Source organism: Capsicum annuum, chromosome 8 (assembly GCF_002878395.1).
Source record: "Capsicum annuum cultivar UCD-10X-F1 chromosome 8, UCD10Xv1.1, whole genome shotgun sequence".
Taxonomy (NCBI): domain Eukaryota; kingdom Viridiplantae; phylum Streptophyta; class Magnoliopsida; order Solanales; family Solanaceae; genus Capsicum; species Capsicum annuum.
The window spans coordinates 158,361,001-158,383,594 of NC_061118.1; the positions used below are offsets into that span (position 1 = coordinate 158,361,001).

General features: G+C 35.1%; 2 protein-coding genes across 2 annotated transcripts in view; both read right to left on the reverse strand.

The window, feature by feature from the left end:
- The window catches only part of LOC107839849 (uncharacterized protein At5g08430-like), a gene marked incomplete in the record, with an annotated part of 12,536 nt that extends 9,349 nt beyond the window's left edge, over positions 1–3,187 (reverse strand). The window contains 3 exon segments of the mRNA XM_047394822.1: positions 2,191–2,311; positions 2,402–2,578; positions 2,928–3,187.
- A 2,258-nt stretch (positions 3,188–5,445) lies between these two features.
- On the reverse strand, positions 5,446–17,714 carry LOC107839846 (zinc finger CCCH domain-containing protein 44). Its single transcript, XM_016683486.2, has 10 exons — positions 17,498–17,714; positions 17,081–17,224; positions 15,665–15,744; positions 14,764–14,951; positions 13,045–13,936; positions 11,939–12,048; positions 8,262–8,321; positions 6,886–6,936; positions 6,540–6,610; positions 5,446–6,254 (listed from the first exon to the last, which is right to left on the reverse strand). Exons 2-10 carry the CDS (start codon positions 17,182–17,184, stop codon positions 5,819–5,821), a joined length of 1,992 nt encoding a protein of 663 aa, XP_016538972.1. The 5' UTR covers positions 17,185–17,224; positions 17,498–17,714; the 3' UTR covers positions 5,446–5,818.
- Positions 17,715–22,594: the final 4,880 nt, after the last annotated feature.

Genomic DNA, 22,594 nt, shown 5'->3' on the forward strand with positions numbered 1-22,594 from the left:
TTAAGAAAATCCCCTTGTTTAATCCAACAACAACAACAACATACCCAATGTATTCCCACAAAGTGGTGTCTGGGGGAGGTAAAGTGTACGCAGTCTATACCACTACCTCATATGAGGAAGAGAAGTTGTTTCCGATAGACCCCCGGCTCAGAACAGATAACAGTATAACAAACAAAAAAAACATAAAAGCAAACACCAAAAAGGGATATCAAACCGCTAGATAATAAAGGAAACAAGACAACCACAAGGTTACTATAAACTAGCTATACAAAAAAACCAGATAATCAAAAATAAAATGCAGATATGGCGATTCTTGGTGTAATTTTTTCCCTTTTAGAAAAAATAGTAGAAAAGAATATATATTAACAGATGAGAAAATCCAAGGTTGATGATTAGCCCGGAGAATGAAATACCCATCAGCAAAACACAGCAGACAAGCAGGTTCTCTTAACACAAAATTCTGAAGAAATCTCAAGAATTACAGCAAAAATTACAGATTTTCAAGCACTTCTGGAACCCATGGACCTAAAAAACATGAATGTTGTTTTCATCACAAAAAGATGTCCTAAAAATCAAAACAATGAAAAAAGATCTGCTTTACTGGTCTAACAAAATAGATCCATGTACAATTCACTACCTCCTTCAACAGAAGGCCGAAAACTTTTGCTCAACGATAACATCAAACATTAAACAGAGACTTGATTTGCCTCTGGTTTTCTTTAAACTAATAGATCAAATACTAAAAGAGAGATTTTGCTCCATTTAATTAGATTTCTTTACCTGATTGACTATCAACTTTCTTTGCTTTCACTTGCTTTAACTTATAACTCTATAATTAAAGTCTAGACAGATCTGCACAATTCAATTAGAAACCCTTTTTGTTACAACTTGGGGCATAACGAAAAAGGAAAGATCGGGGCTAACAAAAAAGGAGAGAATTGGGGGAAACGAAAAAGAGAGAATTGGGGGTAACAAAATGAGAGAGAATTGGGGGTAGCGAAAAAAACAAGATTTATTTGACAAGGTTTTTGAATAGAAGAATCCTATTCAAGAAAGTTATACTACTTGAATTGGAGCAATCTATTGTTGGATTACAGCAAACAGTTACTTATGTATTGCTGACACACACTCAACAACTAGATAAAGAATGGAAACACTTGTCAGTTTAGAACTATGACGATCAAAACAATGTTTAGTAGTAACTGCTTAAAAAATGTTAAAACTTCAACAAAGTTATACCCTTGGATTGGAGAAATCAATACTTGGATTACAGCAATCTGTCACTTATGAATTGCTGACACACACTCAACAACTAGACAGAAGAAGGAAAACACGTGTCAGCAATCCGTGAAGTTTATTTGTTGCTTATTATTGCTGACATTATTTGTAAATACCGAAGAATAGAGTTTAAAAAGTCGAATCAAACCGAACCGAACTGAAGTAGTTTGGTTCGATATTGGGTTCACACTCCTGAAAAACAAAAAACCTATGAACTGAACCAAAATTTGGAAGAACTGAACGCCCACCCCTTTCACCCACTCTAATACCCCCTTTACTACCCAGGGCCAAATTGGCGCGATGTTCTCCCAAAAAATTAATTAAAAAAAAAAAAAAAAAAAAGAACCACAACTATAAGTAGAGGAGCCAAGTCAGACAAAACAAAGTTCTAGCTCCAATAAGTGGCTCCACCTAGAAAATCCATAGCATTTTCAAAACAAAGAAAAAAGGGAAATCTTTTAGCTACTCATGAAATTTAAAACAACAATGAACAAATCAAGAAAATAGCTCAGTCGAAAACTATGCCTCAATCTCAAGCAAGTAGTCACTGGCTCTATGAATCCTTACTGTGCATGTCGCTCCATTTAAACTCATCTTAGTTATTTAGTATTAACTACATTTTTAAATAAAATTATACCCATTAAAATAATGTAAACACATCCATTGATGCATAGAAGTACAACTTTTTTTTGATAACCAAGATCTAGGCCAGCTTTCGTGCACCTCAACTAAATACAGGGGATACCTGCCACCTCCCAACAGCATCAGATATCAAGTAACTCTATCCATCAAGACTGGGACAGATGGAAAGAATCACCCAATGTTTCTAATCTCCTCAGACCTCAGGTTCTTAATCTACTTCATTGACCACTAGGCCACACCCTTGGTGCGATGCATACAAGTAAAACTTACATGGTCATCCCGCGCATGCTTTCCGTTGTAGACAATGGCATCACCTAGGTTTCTAGCAGGGTTAATGTCAATGCCTATGATAAAGGATAGTGGCCAAATGAACGAAGAACACTGCCAAAATCTACAAAAACACAACCATGAGTTAGTATACACAATTAGCTCAACTGTAAAATCTAAAGCACGAAATGAGAAGTCAACTATAAATACTCACAGGAACATGGGAGTCGCTGGCATTTCTCTAGGCATCAGCAGCACATAAGACACCGTAGACAAGAACAAAAGTAACAACAATCTCAGCACCAAGGCCATCTCCCTTGGTGTAACCACGGATGACATCATTGGCACACAAATTGCACCAAGACATTGCATCACAATGTAGAACACTGCCCTGATGATCAAAACCAAGAATTTCCTCAAGGTCAGAACACAAAGAATAAATTCAAAAGTAAAGATCCACCTAGCGCACTAAAGCTCTAGCTATAACACGGGTCCAGAGAAAGGCCGGACCACAAGTGCCTACAATAAATTTAAGTTATATACACTAACGACATTACTAGTGTAATTTAACCTGTCTTAGCAAGTTATTTACCACTTTAACAAGTCACCATTTAATTTTCCTTCTTCATTGGTCATAAAAACACACTAAAGTTGTTATCTTTGAAGCAAAATATGACTAATGAATATGATAAAAGACAATAACTTTGAAGATAAACACACAGCTTTAGGCAAAATAATACCAGCAAAAGCCCAATCACTGCTTTCGGTTGAGTCATCCATTACAAAATCTCTTCAAGATTATGCCATACAAACCAAGCTTTGCCTTGTTTGTGTGTTGTCAAGAAAGTGGACCTTTCTCATTCTTTTTTTTTTTTTTTTTCGAAATACAAATATTGCATTAGGGTCTCCATGTTTGTTTAATATTTCTTTTGTGCCCCTTTAGTTTTCCAATTAGGAGAAATTGGACAATTTTGGAATCTGCCCACGAAGTAAGCTAGTTAATTAATAATAAGCCCGTGCAGTTTTGGTAAAGACAGGTTTGTTTGTTAATGGCTGATAGCAATTTATTAGTTATAATTGAAATAATAATATTATTTTCTTTAATTAATAATTTTCTTGCTCAAGTTTATCGATACATAATATATATTTACTACTCTTTCCATTTAAAAAGGAATGACCTACTTTGACTTGGCTCAAAATTTAAAAAAATAAAGCAGACTTTTGAATCTTGTGGTCTTAAATTAAAGTTGTGTTAAATGTTGTGGTTCTAAACATATCATGTGGTTAAATTAAAGTTGTGTCAAATGTTTTGGTCCTAAACATGTCACGTGAAAAGTTTAAATTGCCAAAAATAAAGGTCATTCTTTCGAAACGGTACAGAGGGAGTACTAGAATTTTCTAGGCAAGTCAAAACTATATTTTTAAATTTTTGTTTTACAGTGTAATTTCTCTTTGAGAGAGGTAGCAATATAAAATTTCATCCTTTAGTTTTTGTTTTTTTTTTTGAAATGAGTGTTTCATCATGTATTATTCAAATCAAACTCAAGTACATCAGTAATCAGAGACGGAGGATTAGTATCCCACTCCATCGAACCAGACACAAAAGCAGATGCTCGAGCAAGACAATGAGTAACCTGATTCGCTGATTTTTTGACAGACGACAAGGAAAAAGATGACAACTCTTTGAAAAGAATTTTACAATCAAAGACTAAAGAATCAAAATAAGAGTAATTCATCAAATTTTCTTCCAGAGCTTGCTTCACAAGTAGATTATCAGTTTCCACAATCAACTTTTTTGTACGGAATCGGTACTTTAACCAAGTGAGAGCCTCACGTACCCCTATGATATCGACCAATAAAGGACTAGCAACACGATCAAGAAGCATAGTTTTTTCAATAATAAATTGACCCAAGTGATTATGTAGCATCATGCCTACCCCTGACAAACCTGTATGGATATCGTAAGAGGCATTGGTATTACATTTGATTGTGCCAAGCGGAAGTAGTTCCCATTTCATATTCATATTATACACAGCAGCAACACACATCTCGTCATCCAAATTCGCATTCCTCCATTCATCCAACGCCTTCTTCGCACGATGTAAAGTGGCAGTTGGCGTACTTTTGCTTATTGTTCCAACATACTGCTTTCTCCAGTTTCATTTTCAGATTTCTCTTTCTTTGTTCCTCAAACCATTCCACAAAGTCTCCTGTTAAACCATGTCAACCAAAGTTTGATTGAATCCAACATTGCTTTGCAAAATGACATTCTACCAAGCAATGTTTCACAGTCTCCGGTGCCTGCAAACATTGCGAACAAATTGAACTAGCTACACATTTCTTCTTGAAAAGACCCTCACATGTAGGTAAGATATTTCTCAAAGATCTCCAGATAAAATTAAGCACCTTGGAAGGTAATGACATGCTCCAGATAAAGTTCCAAAGTTGTTGGTTCGGCTGGTTTGGTGCTGCATTTTGTAAAGTTCCAAAGTTGTTGGTTCGGCTGGTTTGGTGCTGCATTTTGATTATAAAAAAGACGATATCCGCTCCACAGAGTACAATCCAGAGTATCCCATTTCCACGTCCACTTGAGTACTAGGCCCCGAGGAGATACATGGATGTGGAAATATCCTTTAGTTATATAAACTAAACTATCTAGCGTGTGAATTCATAAATATGTATTTGTAAAAAGGTTAACCCTAACGAAGACATAAATGGGGAATAAAATAGTTGCTTAAACAGTCCTACTCAAGTGTATTCGTCTATTTGTTCCTTTCTCTTTCTTTCTTTCTCTCTCTTTTCTTTTTGCCTTGCTTTTTTCCCCTTTGCCGGAGGTAGCGGTATGGACTGTGTACATTTCACTCTCCCCAGACCTCACTGTGTGGGAATATACTGGGTTGTTGTTGTCATCCTTTTTCCCTTTGGTTTTGTTTAGGGGTGATGATTAAGGGTGTTTCTGCATTTTGAAGTTGATGTAAATTGATTTATACAGTTGTATTCAATCAAAGATAATGAATTTCACTGATATTCAAAGTATCAATGTGTCTCTTTACAAGCTACTGGTTGAGCAATATCATGTAGATGATTTTTCCAGTAATGTATCATACCCCCACCCCCACTCCACACACAAAAAAAAAGAAAAAGAAAAAAAATCCCACACACATCTGCACAAAGGGAAGACATGCATGTCCAAAGACAGTAAATATATAGTGTGGATATTTCACCCTGAGAAAACGTGCAATTTCAGAAAAGATGATCTTGGAAAAGGGAGATAAGTTGCATTTAGTTGAAAAGATTACAGCATAATACCCCTTTGATCCATTTTCATGAATCATGATTTGGGGTAAGAGCAAATGCAACTTCAAAATAACTTTCACCCGGTTTTTCTTATAACAACTAGAGCGGTCCGAAAAAAGTCTTTAACGGGCTGGAATATATTAACAAGCTAGAACTGGATAGTCTTTGTAGCAACTAAAATCAAAATACCCCAAGGTAAGACTAGCAACTGACAGAAGCATCTTCCCTCCGTTGGAGACGAGCTACTAAAGTTTACCAGGAAACGCTTAACAACACCTAAGTTGACCAAGGAAGGAGAAGATGGGGAAAGTTGCACAAAGCTTCATTACATCTACTAACTACCAGAGCAAGGTGCTCCATCTTCCGGTTCACATTTGACAACTCCAGTAGGAGTCATCTCATCTGTGCATTGATGCATCTTATCGCCATCTCTCTCATCTTTACCCAGATGTTCAAGCTCTACTTCTTCAGGAATCACTCCACGAGTAATTCTTTTGGTAGGGGTCGTCTCATCTAAGCATTGTTGCATCTGATTGCCATCTTTCTCTTCCTCAGCCAAAGGTTCAAGCTCTACTTTCTCAGAAGTGACTCCGGGAATATTCTGCTTCGCAGGGGTTGTCTTATCTGCGAACTGGAGCATCTGATTGTCAGTCCTATCAAGAGATGCAAGCTCTACTTCCTCTGCAACCACTCCAGGAATATTCTGCAGCACAAATGACAGGTATGAAGGTTGCTTGAGGAGCTTTCGTTTCTCCAGATGCTGGAAAAGTGTAAACACCAAGGGCGTTAAGGAAACACTTTCCTTTCTTGCAGAATGGACCAGGAAGAAGAACAGCGAGATAACAGTACACACAGACAAAATTAGGGCATGAAGGATAATATGATAAGAGAGGAACGTAGGGGTTAGGATGAAATTGGTGATGGTAGAATGTCATGCTGATGACCAAATACAGAAGCTTACTTCCAAATCTGTGCTAAATTTTCCATCCTTGGGACTGGTTTGGTATCTCTCAAGTACTATTAATTTAGTCATCAAAAAACGGAAAAAAGGATATTCATGTCTCCATCCTTTCTCATTTGCCCGATCAATGAGTTTCTGCAACAATTCCAGCTCTCGAGCAATCCTCTGACATTTAAAGAGAAGGTGTCATCAGATATTTAGATGTTCTGCAAATATATTGATTCAAGATAAATAAACAGGTCCCTAATAATTTCATGCTACTGAAATGGAACCTGAAATCATTTTACAACATTTGATCCATGGTTGCTCGATAATATTTTGCTTTATCATGCAAATGGAGTATAAATTTGTAGAGCTACCAACTATCCATATCAACTAGGAATTCCTAAGGAAATAAATAATCTAAATTAACAAGTAACTACGTAAGATTGAAACCGTACATGCTTTGTGATGTCCTCATGAAGGATTTTAGCCTTCTGCTCAAGCTCCACCTGCAAATAGGAGTCTATGTTTTATGGTAGCACGAAACGGAATTGGAGTTCAGCTGAATCTATAACTGGAAAACTAGAAGATTGCGCTCATATTTTTTCAGATATTTAGAAGACTGAAATAAAAGTATCAGCATCCTAATAGCTCAAACATTTAATAGAGGTGTCACACACAATTCAAAATGGCGTCAGAACAAGAATTCCTTTTCAATTATATAGATGTATAATTCATCTCAGAGAACTTCCCCATGGCTCAAGGAATATATCCAAATGCAAATTATATAGAAGTATTCCCTTTCTAGTAGCTTAAGATTTTAAATGAAGTGCAAATTCAAAAGCAATTCTTTTTGAAAAGGAAATTCAAAGGACTCTCCATAAAGTTAAAGGGAACTGCAAAAGCACTGTGTTAAAACTGCTAAGCTGGAAGATTCCCTCATTATCTCCCTCACTAGGCAAGAAGTGCACTGATCCATGTAACTACTATTGAATCATGTTATTTGGCTGATCTGCAGTAGTGTTCTAGATGAACCCATTCAAAGTCCAGTTGAACCCTATCTTGCAACCTTCCCGATAGTGCAGTTCGAAAGTTTTCGTAGCCTTTTGGAGAAAAAGAATATTCATGTAACATGCAGATGATGGAGACACACTTTCTTTGAAGTGGCGCCGTAGAGTTTGCTAAAAATGAAAGAAGACAACGGGTTTCAGTGAGAAATGCTTTTTATTTGAAATGGAACACAATGACAAAGGCCAGTTAGCAGGCACTGTTACTTGGTGAAACCAAAATTGAGGACACTATCTAGTAGACAGAATATTTAGTGCTACAAACCAGGACTCGAGAAACTACCAATCAACCTATTCGCATTACAGCCGTTTTCAGAACTGATTAAGAATCGAGTGCCACTAAACCGGCCAAGATCTACCCAGGTTCTACTTGTTCCTTCCCACCAGAGGGGTCACACGACAGGACTTAAAGGATATATATATGACCAAGAGAAGGATGAATCCTTAAAACAAGGCAAGAGAGCATGTCGTATGTTGCAAGCAGCATGCTGCCTGACCAGCTGAGACTGGAGAAACTAGCTCCCACTCCATCCCTATTACAAGCTCTAACGCTATATAACAAAAAGAAAATGGGTTGTACTAGAGGCAACCAGAACTTGCACTGAGCAGTGCGGTACAGAGAGATCACTCTTTGGACAAGTCATTTATATGCTGGAAAAGATAGCTAAACAAATTAAGCTTTCAGTCATACAATAATATCTAGAAATAATATCTAGACTATATTTCAATGTAATAGTTATGTCAAACAGCAAGCAAGAAAGCCTTACAATTGTAAGCTTTTTAAGCAGGCCAGATTTCACCCTCTCTCCCAGATCATCACATTCTTCCTGAAAAACAGAGAAAAATGACAAAATACATTGAGAATTGAAGGGTTACCCACAAAAGCTTCTTGGTAGAGCTTAGACACTGGGTAGTTCCGCGCTGTTAAGAAGTTTCTCAATTATAGAGGGATACATGTAATAGCTACATATCAACTAAGGGTGAGATTCTATGTTGTATTCTGAAGAAACAAAAAAAAAAAGAGAGAGAACAAGCTTCCATTTAGGATCTAGGCTACTAGAAACGTTCAATCTTTTTTTTTTTGATAAGTGGAAACGTTCAATCAGTTTTTTTTCCTCAGTTCAAGAAATATTCCAAATGGTCATCAGAATTCTCAATTGAAAAGTAAATGGGACAAGTACCTTCCTATTAGGTCTATAAAAAAAATAGTTGGATAAGCAATTTCCATAAGTAGGAGTGCTTTAATTACACATGACAGTACATCAGCTCTAGAATGCTATCAAACATTTATCACCTATGAAACTTTAAATTACTTCAAATTTGATGATCACATAAAGCAACCTCAGGTTTCAGAAAGTTGAGAATATTGGTAACCCAAATGAATCCACTTTTCAGTTACAAAATTTTGTTTCCGTAACTAGAAAACATATAGGGGCAGAGACCAAGCTAGATCATTTGCTACGGGTGTCCGAACCCAGCAGCTTTTGCTTAGTCCCTTATTTGTATTAGGAAATTCATTAAATATGTATGAATATTTAGTTGCAAAACTATTAACAAGAACGAATTACGGGTATTGAGGAAAGTTCAGAACCCTTAAATTTCAAATCTTGACTTCGCCTCTGTAGAGGGGTGTGGTCTGAGGGGTGTGGTCTGCATATGAGATTGATTACACTAGGTATGTTGTTGCTATTGTTGTTGTACCATTATCAGAAAATGTATGAAGTTACAATTTCTGTGATGTAGCTTACACTGAGTGTTGGTGGAGGACGGCCACATAAAGAATGTTGGTGGAGGACGGCCACATAAAGTGTTAGGGGAACTGGAGGACGGCCACATAAAGTGTTGGTGGAGGACGGCCACATAAAGTGTTAGTGGAGGACGGCCACATAAAGAATGTTGGTGGAGGACGGCCACATAAAGAAGAGATGGCAGTCGTACTTTCATAGGCTCTTGAATGACGTGGGGGACAGAGCTATTGTGTTAGGGGAACTGGAGCACTCAGGGGAGTGTCGGGATTTTAGCTATTGTAGACGTTTTAAGGTAGACGAGGTTAGACAGGCAGTCCGCAGGATGCGAAGGGGTAGGGCGACGGGGCCGGATGAGATACCGGTGGAGTTTTGGAAGTTCGTTGGAGAGGCTGGTGTAAAGTGGTTGACTGCATTGTTCAATGAAATTTTCAGGACGGCAAAGATGCCCGAGGCGTGGAGGTGGAGTACCATGATCCCCCTCTATAAGAATAAGGGGGACATTCAGTGTTGCAATAACTATAGGGGGATTAAGTTACTGAGTCACTCTATGAAGATCTGGGAGAGAGTGGTCGAGGTGAGGCTGAGACGGATAGTGTCTATCTCGGAAAACCAGTTCGGATTTATGCCCGGCCGCTCGACGACGGAGGCAATTCACCTGGTACGGCGGTTGGTGGAGCAATATAGGGAAAGGAAGAAGGATTTGCACATGGTGTTCATCGACCTAGAAAAGGCGTACGACAAAGTCCCCAGGGAGGTGCTTTGGAGATGCTTGGAGGTGAGTGGAGTACCGCAGGCATATAGCAGAGTAATTAAGGATATGTATGAGGGAGCGAAAACCCAGGTGAGGACGGCGGGAGGAGACTCAGAGCATTTCACTGTCCTGACAGGATTGCATCAGGGATCTACTCTTAGTCCCTTTTTGTTTGCGCTAGTAATGGATGTGTTAACGCGGCGTATCCAAGGGGAGGTGCCGTGGTGTATGCTTTTTGCAGACGATGTAGTCCTGATAGATGAGACGCGAGGGGGTGTGAACGACAAATTAGAGCTGTGGAGGCAAACTCTGGAGTCTAAAGGGTTCAGGGTGAGCAGAACCAAGACAGAGTATGTGGAATGTAAGTTTAATGACGTAAGGCGAGAGAATGAGGTAGTGGTGAGGCTAGAAGCGCAGGAGGTAAAGAAAAGGGATAAGTTCAAGTACCTCGGGTCCGTGATCCAGAGTAACGGTGAGATTGACGAGGATGTCTCGCACCGTATCGGGGCGGGATGGATGAAGTGGAAACTTGCATCGGGGGTGCTGTGTGATAAGAAGGTGCCGCCCAAGCTTAAAGGTAAATTCTATAGGGTGGTAGTCCGTCCGGCCTTGCTGTATGGAGCGGAGTGTTGGCCAGTTAAGAACTCCCACACCCAAAGAATGAAGGTGGCAGAAATGCGGATGTTGCGCTGGATGTGTGGACTGACCCGAAGGGATAGAGCTCGGAATGAGACTATCCGGGAGAAGGTTGGGGTGACTTCAGTGGAGTGTAAGATGCGGGAAGCACGATTGAGATGGTTCGGACACGTGAAGAGGAGGGGCATGGATGCCCCGGTCCGTAGGTGTGAGAGGCTAGCGTTGGATGGTTTTAGACGGGGTAGGGGTAGACCGAAGAAGTACTGGGGTGAGGTGATTAGGCGGGACATGGAACAGTTACAGCTTACCGAGGACATGACCCTAGATAGGAAGGTCTGGAAGACGCGAATTACGGCAGAGGATTAGGGCCTGTTCGGGTCGCTAATGTAGGGAGGTAATTGGTGGGGGTGTATTCCTGGTATGATTCCGTATTCAATGTTCTGTTCCGTGTTCCGTGTTCTATGTTTGTTACGAATCTGTGTGCTTTCCTCTGCTTTATATTCCTGCATTCCTGCTTTACTCTGTTTTATATTCCTTATGGCTGCAGTATCTATGTTATGTCATCTGCTTCTGTGCTGTACTATGTGTTTGTTTGATATCTCGTAACTTGAGCCGGGGGTCTTTCGGAAACAGCCTTTCTACTTCATCAGAGGTAGAGGTATGGACTGCGTACATCTTACCCCCCCCAGACCCCACAAAGTGGGAATACACTGGGTTTGTTGTTGTTGTTGTTGTTGTAGCTTACACTGAGTACATGGGTTTAAAAAGCTATTTTTCTTCAGTTCAAAATAGTAAAGGATTGCAAATCCACATGCCATACTTCCTATCAGTGGTTGCAATTGGGATCTTTTCCAAGAGTGAAATCTATTGAACGCTACTAACACCAAAATCTGAGACAGCCAATGACAACAACTTCCGTAAACAAGAGAGACCCTTTGATCTTTTTAAAAGAGCAAAACAACTATAACCTAGAAAATAACCAACATCCAAAAGAAACAACTTTTTTGCAGTCTGCTTTTAGCAGTTTATAATCTAATACTAAGTTAGATGAGCGACAAGTATTTGTACATGACAAAACTCTAATTAACAACATTTATTCTCTTTATGTAATGAAGGTATTTGTGGAATGAGTATGTAAGTGTTGTGTATATCTGCATCCTCAAAATGAACATTACAGTAGACTTCTGAGCAGGCCTACGAAAACATTCACAGCCGTTTCCTATGAATGAATAGCTGATTAGCTGCAAAATCATGTCAAATTATAGGTAGAGATTGCATAGACAGATGCCACAAAGATGAAGTAGGTTACCTTAGAAAACTCATCATCAGAAAGCATGGTCAAGCAAAATTCTCTGGCCATATTTGAAACTTGAATTAAACTCTCAGAGTCGTACTTATCACTTGATCCGAGCTTGATCCCTGAGAGCACTCACATAAACAAGAAAGATGTCAGTTTGGAAGGAATATTGGTGTTCAAGATTAAGATTTCAATGGAAGATAATATTCTAGATTAAGACTTGGAAGATGAGAATAAAATTATGATCCTTGCCTCACCCTCTCCATCCTATTTACTAGACCTTCTTATGAATTTACTGAGCTTCTTTAATAGATCGATTTATCTTATTTCATCACGTCATATCTTTTCATCGGTCTATTCCACTCTACTCACATATCAAATTTCTACTTTCAAATTTCTTCAAATCCTATTAAATTTAATTATAGTAACCTATTTTAAATTTCTCTCTCAACCCAGTGCTAGTCAGACTAGGTTTTCTTATCTTCTTCTTTGGGTTAGAGAGAGAAACTTGCTTTAGTTAGCAGAAATCATCCTTCGCCCCGTAAGAGTGGTATGATCCGGAGACAACTCATTTGATTCTCTAGGTGAAGTCCACCATTGATGTTTTACTATTTTTGAAATAATATTTACATGTTTGAAAACTACATATCAATTACTGCTAATCACAAGTATTTTGGTTAAATCTAACCAACTTATTTTAACAAATCGTAATCAAAGAAAAAATTGGACTCCCCAAATAGTAATAGTACCATACAAAATGGGCAAAAAAGGTATAATAAATTGTAGAATGAACTCTTCTCTCAATATTAACAAAACAGCAATTCCGTTCATGGAAAGATGAAAAAATGAGTTCCAAGTTTCAACTTTTATTTCATGTGCTTGAACAGATTATCCATGTAACGATAAGAAAAAGTGTAAACAAGATTGGTTCAGGAAACATAAACCATTTATCTTAGAAAAAAAAAGGTGTTTTGGCTAGTTAATATTGAATTATCAAAAACTTTGTATGGGAGTCATGAGCATAATGCAGCATTCAGACATATTGACAGCAGTCTACTGAGGGATGTTACTAATTATTCCAGGACAAATCAAATAAAGAAGTCATTTGTTAAAACAACCTGCAATTTGCACAAGCTGATGAGAGTTACGCTGCTCATAATCACATGGATCTAACTTGACCCGAACAAAGCTTCCTATAATCTTGGTTTCAACTGACTGGGGCTGCTTAATCATCTCCAGCAACAAGCTCCTCTTCAGGTAAACGAGTTTGATATTTTCAGGAACCAAGGCTGCATATTTACTTTGTGCTGGAGTTGAATACCAAATTGAGGATATCTTCTTTTGTTCAACCTTTTTCTCAGTTTTAGGAGCCACCAACATTTCTGTGTCATCGTCTTCAAGATCATCATCAAGCTCATCCTTTTGTAATCGCTCCTCATTTTCAAAAAAATGGCTTTCAAGGAGGCCAAATATTCTGTGTCTGTTTATCACCTTCTTCCCAAAAACAGCTTGTAACCGAACATCACAAAGGATCCTTTTCTTTTTAACTGGATGGAAAAGGTTATGGTCTTTTATATATTTAGTTACTATCGATGTCACATCATATTGGGATAATTTTTCTCTGGTATCTTGACCAATAAACTGAAGAAAGTCAATTAGAGCTTTTGAACCCCACCCGATAAATTCTTTTTTCTTTGAATTGATTTTTCTTTGCACCTTTGTTTTCGGCTGTGTAGATCTTTTCTTTTTAAGCCTTTTCTTCTGAGGTTCTCCTTCACTGAAATCTCCACTGTCCGAAGAAAGCGGTTCATCCTCTTCTTCACTGTGTTCATCCTCATCTTCACTATGTTTATCTGAATCGGAGCTAATGCGACAGATCTTCTCCTTGTCTAGTTGAGCCTTACCAGCAAGAAGACTATTTTTGTCAAATCCTTCTTTTTCCTTTACTATCTCGTAATACTCCCTGAAAAGGCCCTCGTATGTTTCCCGATCTCTGAGGTCTACACTTTCCTGCAAAGCAACAATCATTCATATGAGAAATGGAATAGATCACTAATCAACTAGAGGAAAAATAAAGCAAATAAGAGAGGAGATATATCAAGCAATAAAAGAAAGACTCCTCTAACAGAATATTGCCAACAAGATAATAGTGATAAACACGCAAGATGTGATCTCACATGCTCAAACAGAGGAAAACAAGCTGTTAATAGAGTTTGTGACATAAGAATATTAATTGTGGCAATATCCACCTCACACACTGCTAGAATAAACTCAATCTTCGGAAGCGTAGAGAAAGAACCAATTCAGGAAACAATATTATGCAATCAAACCCGCACTTATTAAATAGAACTAAGATTTTAAACTGAGTTTCTCTCATGTTAAACCTGTGTGAAGTCGCTCCCTAAGAGAAAGTTATCTTTTTAAACGTCCATAAAAGACGGTTTACCTTGAAAATTGAACAGGAAACTTAGGTCTTTTTTTCATATATGATCTTTCACTTTTTCTGATCACAAATGAATATAGTGTTTTAAAGAGAGAGATGGTGCATCTCATGCTTCCCTGTTCTCAAACTTGTTCCCTCTCAAAGTTCTTTAAAGACCTGGCTTCATTTATCTCCATCTATCATGAATACCATTAAACATAATTATAAGTCAATGCTGTAAAGCGTCATGCAATTTTAACTTTCAAGCTGTTTTCCTGGGCTAGTTCAGTTAATAGTTTCCATGACATTTTCTCTTCATATGTGAAAATAAACATTTCCAAAATAGCAACGAAATTAACTAGTTAGTACTGAACCAAAAAATACAGTTTCAGTGTAACCATAATAACAAGCATACCCCATCAGAATCAAAATTCCTGTCATCTTCCACAAGCAATGCGAGCTTTAAGCAGTTATTGCAGAATCCATACTTCTCTTTAATAAGGACAAAATCGATATGACGAATGCAGCGTGAGCATACGGCTCTATCACAACAATAACAGTGATAGTTTGAACTTCTGTGGCAAACTAAGCATGCATGCCATCCTGGAACACAGTAAAACTGATGTTACTTTTCGTACAACTATTTTTTATTCTTAGCAATGAAAAAGCAACACATGCCCAGAGAAACTAACAAGACAAAAAAAACCAACAATATATAAGTACTCAAACTTAAAATATTTGAATGCAATCTACATTACAGCCCCTTGGGTGTGGCCTTCTTTGGAGCCTGTGTGAATGCGGGAAGCTTCATGCACCAGACTACCCTTTTAATCTAATGTCTTTGACTGATAGATACACTTAAGTATTTCAGCAATAGTTATCACAGACTACCAATCCTCCAACACATGGTTCCTCATTCCAAAAAGTGGTGCAGTAACAATTTGGAGTCAAATTAAGCAATAAAATTTGTTCTAATAAAGGGTAAGCAACAACCGAATATACTGTATGACACTGCGAGATTGTTAAGCAAGTTATTTATGGAGAGCAGTACATATCCCTTTCCATTCTAGTATATGTGGAGAAATGGCAAAGACAATTTCTTTTTCCAGAGATTATTTTGAACAATCTCAATATAACAGAAACTCAAAATTCAATTGCCTTTTTCGCTCAATAAGTATTCTTTGTCATGCTTAACTATGGTTAGTCAAAATCAATAAACTAGCAAAAGAAGAAAAGCTCGCAGACAAAACATAAGGAGAAAGAATAAATTTAGAAATATTAAATTTGCTTGAAGAAGGATGAATTGAGAGGCTTGCCACATATCCAACGTTTATCACTTGTCAAAACTGAGTCATCTTTACCGACACATGCAGGGTGATAAGCTTTCAAACAATCCCTGCAAAGTCGACAATATATTTATATTATTAGGTAGAAGTCTTTGTAAAGAAAGAATCACCAAGTCTCAGGGAGAACATCAGCAGCAACGGTATTCAGTCAGAGTGCACATTGAACTTTCTTTCAATCCTTTTGAGTCACGAAAAAGAAAGGAAAGAAACAGCAATTGTGACTATGTAGTGAAAATTACTTGCATTTGTTAAATTAGAGGGCTTACTAATCATTATTTAATTATAGACTTCTTTATGGTTCTTATAAGTCAAGTTGACATTAGTGAATCTATAGATCCACATTCCATAGAAGTCAAGTTGACGTTAGCGAATCGATATACTATGTGTTCCATACAAGTAAGATATATTCCTAATAAGAAAATCCAAGCTGGAAACTGACGGAACTAACCTGTTTCTTTTTTTCTTTTACTCATTATTAATTAATTGGGATTGTGAGGAGCGATCTAACAATGTTTGCAAGAAAGCTTGATTTTATCCAAGAAATTTCTGGGTTATCAGACAAGAAAATAACCTTACCCAGATAGCCAAAAGTGGCTATTACATGAAGAAAAAAAAAAACTAAAAATATTTTTTTTGCATAATTTTCTGAAGAGTCAGCTAATGCACAATTTCAAAAAAAAAAAAAAAAAAAAAAAAACGCAATAAACAACAAATGATCTATTATCGGAGAAATGAAATTTAAACCTCAAAACATGTTAGATGGTATCGTTTTGGGGCTAAATATTTACTATGTCCGTTGTTTACATCAAACTAATAAATGCACGACATGTACCTTTTTATACCATTATTTATGGTTAAGCGAGTTAAATTGTTTGGTTTGATATAAAATCGAATCCAGTGCTAGCATTTTTTTAATTCAAGAACCTAGGGTTCTGAGAAAAACAAAAATATTCCCCACCATTCCAGGTGAAAACTGAAAATCACCAAACAAAAGGGCAATTTTGACCTAAAATTGAAAAGAAAAAAATGCGTCCTTTTCAAGCCAGAAAAAAAAACTCCAACCAATGTCCACGTTTTCATCCAAAAATAAAAATATAATTTTTATATACATATCAGCTTGCAAGTATCTCGTTTGTTCCATCAACAACAAGAATATACTCAGTAAAATCTCACAAATAGAGTCTAAAGGCAGACCTTACCATTCACACATCTGTTCCATCAAATATATCAAAAAAATAAAGTTGATTTTTAAGCAAAAAGAAGATACCCATAATCACAAATCACGAGTGCGGAGTGCGGAGAGTATACGCAAAACCTACCACTAGCTCGTTTGTTCCATTAAATATACCAAAAATAAAATTAATTTTAAAGTGAAAAAAGATTTACCCATAATCACAAATCATGAGCTCTCCTCCATCTTTACACTCAAAGCACCAATCTTCTGCAATTTCTTCTTTGTTCAACATCTTCTTACCCCTCTTCTTTGCCATTAAGGGTTTCTTGAAAGTGAATTAGCAGATACCCACTTCACTGTAATAAAGAAAAACCCCTTGTTTATTTCACATAATCAAAACTAATGAAATGCATATATGACCATTCTTGGTGCCCTCGAAAAAAAAAAAAAAAACAGGTTTTCTCGTCACAAAAATCTAAAGGAACCCCAAGAATCACAACAAAAAACTACAGATTTTTCAAGCAATTCTAGCACCCATTGAACAAAATATCAAGAATGTGGTTTGATCAACTGAAAGATGTTCGCAGAAATCAAAACAAGAGAAAACAAAATAGTTATAGACCCACTACCTTGTTTAACAAAAAGCTAGAAACTTTTTGCTCACATAGTTTTTCTACTGCTATTAAGGAAAAGAGTACTATTCAAAAAAGTTACTGTAATAGTTGTGGGATTTGGAGCAAACTATTTGGTGACTGACACTCAAAACAATTACGCAGAACAACGAGAACATTTGTCAAATTTGGAAGAGACGATCAAAACAAAGTTTAGTACTAGCAGTAATTATCTTAAACACTAGTATAATTTTAATAGTTTAGATACAAGGTTGAATATTCCAAAATAAGTATTCTCTTTCCCAACTTTATATAGGATAAGATTTTACATAATTTAAAAAAAATAATACATAATTAAGAGTACGATTTGATTAATTATTCTCTTACTTCCTCCATTATTAGTAAGGATTTGTTTGGTCATACCATGTGAAATTGTCATTATGATTTTTAATTGTGGTATGAAATTATTTGAAATAAAATTAAAATTTTGTTTAGATGTGCAATTTAAATTTTTTAACTTGTATCTCTTCTTAGAGTTATATCGTGTGAAAAATGAAAAATAGGTCAAAAATAGCACTTACATTATTTTGTTTATTATTTTAAAAAATTAATTGTTATTTTTTATAATAGACTTTATTGAAAACGCATAATGCACGTAACATTTATTCTATATACTAGGCATCGGAGCCCGTGTCAATACAGGCCCTATTTATGTTACTTTTTTTATCTCAATTTATGTGGTTCATATAAAATTTGAAAAGTCAATAATTTTTTTATATATTTCTAAATATTTTACGTTAGCAGCTATTGATTTATAGTACTTTTACATAATTTTTTTTAGATACTATATGCTACTCTTTTTGTTTCAATTTATGTGACAGTAAATATTTGAGAAAGCCAATCAAATTTGTTATATAGTTTTAGCTATTTTAAATTTTTAATTATATTATGATTTATACGACTTTCTATTTAATTTTCAAGTAATATCCCTGTATCCCAATTTATAGGAAATAAATTATTAATTATTGTAATTTATAATATTTTTTACACAATTTTAAAATATATAACAAGTTTAATGAAATAATTAAATTAAAATTTAGACAATCAATTATATTTTAAATATATTTTCAGATTTTTTAAGTCGGTAGTTATTGTAATTTATTATACTTTTTTGGCATTTTAATTTACTACTTTTAGTTGTTAACGATTGTAATTTGTTATACTCTCCTTGTTCAAACTTTTGTGTCATTGATAGTCATTTATATTTTAAAAATAACTCAATTTTTTAATTTTTGTGATTATAATACTTTTTCTTCTAATCCAATTTAAGCAATGCTGATATAATTTCAAAAGTCAACCAAATATCATCATTGAAGTAGCGGAGCAAACATGTATTAAATGATTCATAATGACTAATTAAAAGTGATATAGCAAAATTGTTTTAAAAAAAAACTTGTGAAAAAAATTTAACTAGCCTCATATAAGATGTCAAATTAATTTAAAACATCAAGAGTTAATTTATCATCTTATGTCCATTTTACTTTTTTTATTAAATATTATTAATTTCTTAATACATAAATGACTTAATTTAAGGGTGATATCGTAAAATTACGAGCAGCTAAAACAAACATGTCATAAATCTATTTTATTTTTTTATTAAATATTATTAATTTTCTAATATGTAAATGACTTATAATAATTAGTTAGGGGTAATATAGTAAAATCACGAAGCAAACAGGCATGACGATCATCACCAACCTACTTCCAGCTCCCTCCTACTCATGCTTATATATAGTAGTAATATTGATCAAATTTATTTTTTTTACTGCTATTTTTAAAAGTGAGTATTTGATTGAATTTGCTGTTATAGAAAATATTGAAAATTTGAAGAGGAAAAAGGAAATCAATAGATTTATAAGCGAAAGGTTTTGAGACTATCTTGGAATTTAGAGATTTTAGGTTGTGCGGAATTCTAATAAAATACTTAGAATATAAGTTCAGTGATGTAACATACGGGAGATAGGACAAAGGATGATGATATCGGTTTCTTTTGTGGGTAAGATGAGTGAAACACAATTACAGTGGTTCAATCATGTAAAGATAAGATGCATGGATATTCAACGTGAAAGAATATAATGAATATGAGTGACCTAAAGAGAAGAAAGGTCTATCAAAGAAGTACCGAATGATTCGATGAGGTGATTGGATAGAACATAACGTATATGTGGATATTTGATAAAATGATATTCAGATTGAGAATTAAAATAAAAGTTAGTAAATAGTCGAGTGTTATCTAGTATACCTTGTCAGTATTACTATTATTATTACTCTCCTACTTTCTTATTCTTCATTTTTATTAATATTATATTATGTTTCTTTTATTTTTGTTATGTGTATTATTTTTTCTCCACTATTTTTTATGTGATTTTTATTATTATATTTTTTCATATTAGTTTTTATTATGCGTTACTTAAAGCGAGGATCTATCGAAAATAATCTCTCTAATTTTTACAGAATAATGGTAAAAATTGTGTATAGATTGTCCTCTTTAGATAAGTACACTTTGTTTGGATGGTGGTTTGCCATGGTTTCACAATGTACGGTACTGTTTGATTTGACAGTATGGTACTGTATTGTAAATGATAGGTTTACTAAAATGTCCTTAATTATTATAAATTTATCAATAATTGTTAATAAAACAATTTTCTTTTTACTAATTTATCATAATTATGTCGTGCAGATATATTAAATTGTTAAATTAGTGTAAATTCTAACAAAGTCAATAAAATAGTTGATCAAATAAATATAATCAGATTTATTTTTTATAGTAACAAATTACATTTCTTCTTGGTGTTTTGAGACGTGACACTGACACCAAGTACAAAATTTGAATGTAAGTTTTGTGTATGCTACGGATGTGTTTGGTATAAAATTCCAAGAAAATAAATTCTTTCTTACTTTTTCTCTTGTGTTTGTAACACAAATAGAAAAAGAATTTCTAAAAACATTTGTATATATTTGACATAAAATAATGAAAACGAATATGATAAAGGGTGGCGAGGTTAAAAAAATAATTTTTTTTAAAGAAATATTTGGGGGGATGGGGGTAGTGGAGTAGAGGGTCGGAGTAAGAAAAAAAGTTCTAATTATTTTTTAAAAAATAATTTAATTTAATTTTTTTTGGACGGGGGAGGGGGAGATGGTAGGGGGGGGTGTAAGAATTTTTTCTTGAAAGTTTTAAACAATAAATTTTAAAAATAATAAAAAAAATTAACGGGGGAAGGGGGCTAGTAGGGGGTGTTGGGGATGAGGATCGGGTAAGAACAAATTTTTGAAATAAGTTTTAAAAAATTAAAAGAAAATTGGGTGGAGGTTAGGTGAGGGTGAGGTCGGGTCGAGGGGGGGCTAGTGGGATGATGGGTCGGAGTAGGAGGTGGAGTTAAATAATATAAGGCGAAGGAAAAAAATAAGATTATATAATAATATTAAGTAAGGGCATAACTGGAAAAAAAAAAAAAAGCAAACCATGGGTTACCACTAAATCGGTGGTTTGGATGGTGGTTTCCATAGTATGGTATGATATAGTTATTAAGAGAACCATGTTTGTTTTGATTATTTCTTAAAATGTATGATATGATATGGTTTAATTCCATGGTTTGATAACCATGAAAACTCTCATTTTATGTAACCATCGATTTGTTTATCAAACCATGAGAGTTTTCATGGTTATCAAACCATGGAATTAAACCATATCATATCATACATTTTAAGAAATAATCAAAACAAATATGGTTCTCTCAATAACTATATCATACCATACCATGGGAAACCACCATCTAACCAGCAGATCCCACCATCTAACCAGCAGAGGCGGATCTAGAATGTACTGTGGGGGTTTTCGGAAACCCACTAACTTTCGTACGGATCTTGTAATTATATTGAAAAATCTAGTAAATATATAAAAATTATAAGTTAGGAACCCACAATAAAGTGTGCTAGCGGTCTCGTGGCAAAGCAAGTGCATGTTGAAACATTGTTGTCCTCTTGGTTGTGGATTCTAATCTCATCACTCAATTTTTTGGGGATTTTTATTTTGCCCAAGAAACCCACAAACTTAAAATTCTAGATCCGCCTCTGCCAACCAGAGGGTTAGAATTATATTAGGCCCGTTATTTTTGCAAAAAGAAAGAATAAATAAGAAGAAAAAAATTAAATTTAAGCATTAATGTACAATTCCTTTTCTGTTGCGTACTATTACTTCAAAATTATCCTTTTAAATTAAACTTAGTGTTATGATAAAATTCTATTAGGATCTTTTAACTAGATTTATTAATTTCTTAGTACTCCTTATTTAATTATTGTGTTACCATTATTTTACCGGAGGGGTACTGCTATTTCTTGTGTTTCTATTAATCACAAGAACGCGTGTATTTTGTTAGCACCAAACCTTTCTTTTTACTCTGCTTAGGGTGTGCAAAAATCAAACCGACCGATAAAACGAACCAATAAAAATGTTATTGGGTTCTTGGGTTAATGATTTTTTATTGATTTTATAAAAAAATTATTGGATAAACGATTCGATTTCGGTTTTAATAAGGATATACTAAGTTATTTTTTTATCCCTATTTATGCTATACATACACACACATCTCTCTCTCTCTCTATATATAATATGCACTACTTATTCACAATTCAGTGATTCACAAAATATTAACCTATTCAGGGCAACAAAGGCACAATATAAAGCTTGGTATTATCGTATTGGAAAATTTGAAGCATTTACTAGTTTCCAACAATTAGGATTCAGTTTTTTTCCGAACTAACATTCAGTTCAAGTTTGAGGATTCTCGTAAACTAAAATGCATTGTGTAGGATTTTGGCGGTAACTAAGATTTCATTTTTTTTATATTGTTGTTACTATTTCTATTTTATGAGTATTTTCTTATTGGTTAAACCGAAAATCGATAAATCGAAACCAATAAGAAAATATCTTATTGGTTGGTTATTGATTTTATATATTTAAAAATCGAAAATCAATAAACCGAACCAATAACACATAAAATCAAACCGAATCGACCGATGCACACCCCTAGCTCTGCTCCTACAAAATAATAA

What these genes read in the sequence shown, in the direction of transcription:
- LOC107839846 (XM_016683486.2), bottom strand. Translation starts at nt 17,184, where the DNA reads ATGGCAAAGAAGAGGGGTAAGAAGATGTTGAACAAAGAAGAAATTGCA. An exon ending in TGATAAACGTTGGATATGTG is followed by an intron (nt 14,952 to 15,664) that starts GCAAGCCTCTCA and finishes ACTGTGTTCCAG; the next exon opens with GATGGCATGCATGCTTAGTT. An exon ending in ATGAGGACATCACAAAGCAT is followed by an intron (nt 6,611 to 6,885) that starts GTACGGTTTCAA and finishes TTTAAATGTCAG; the next exon opens with AGGATTGCTCGAGAGCTGGA.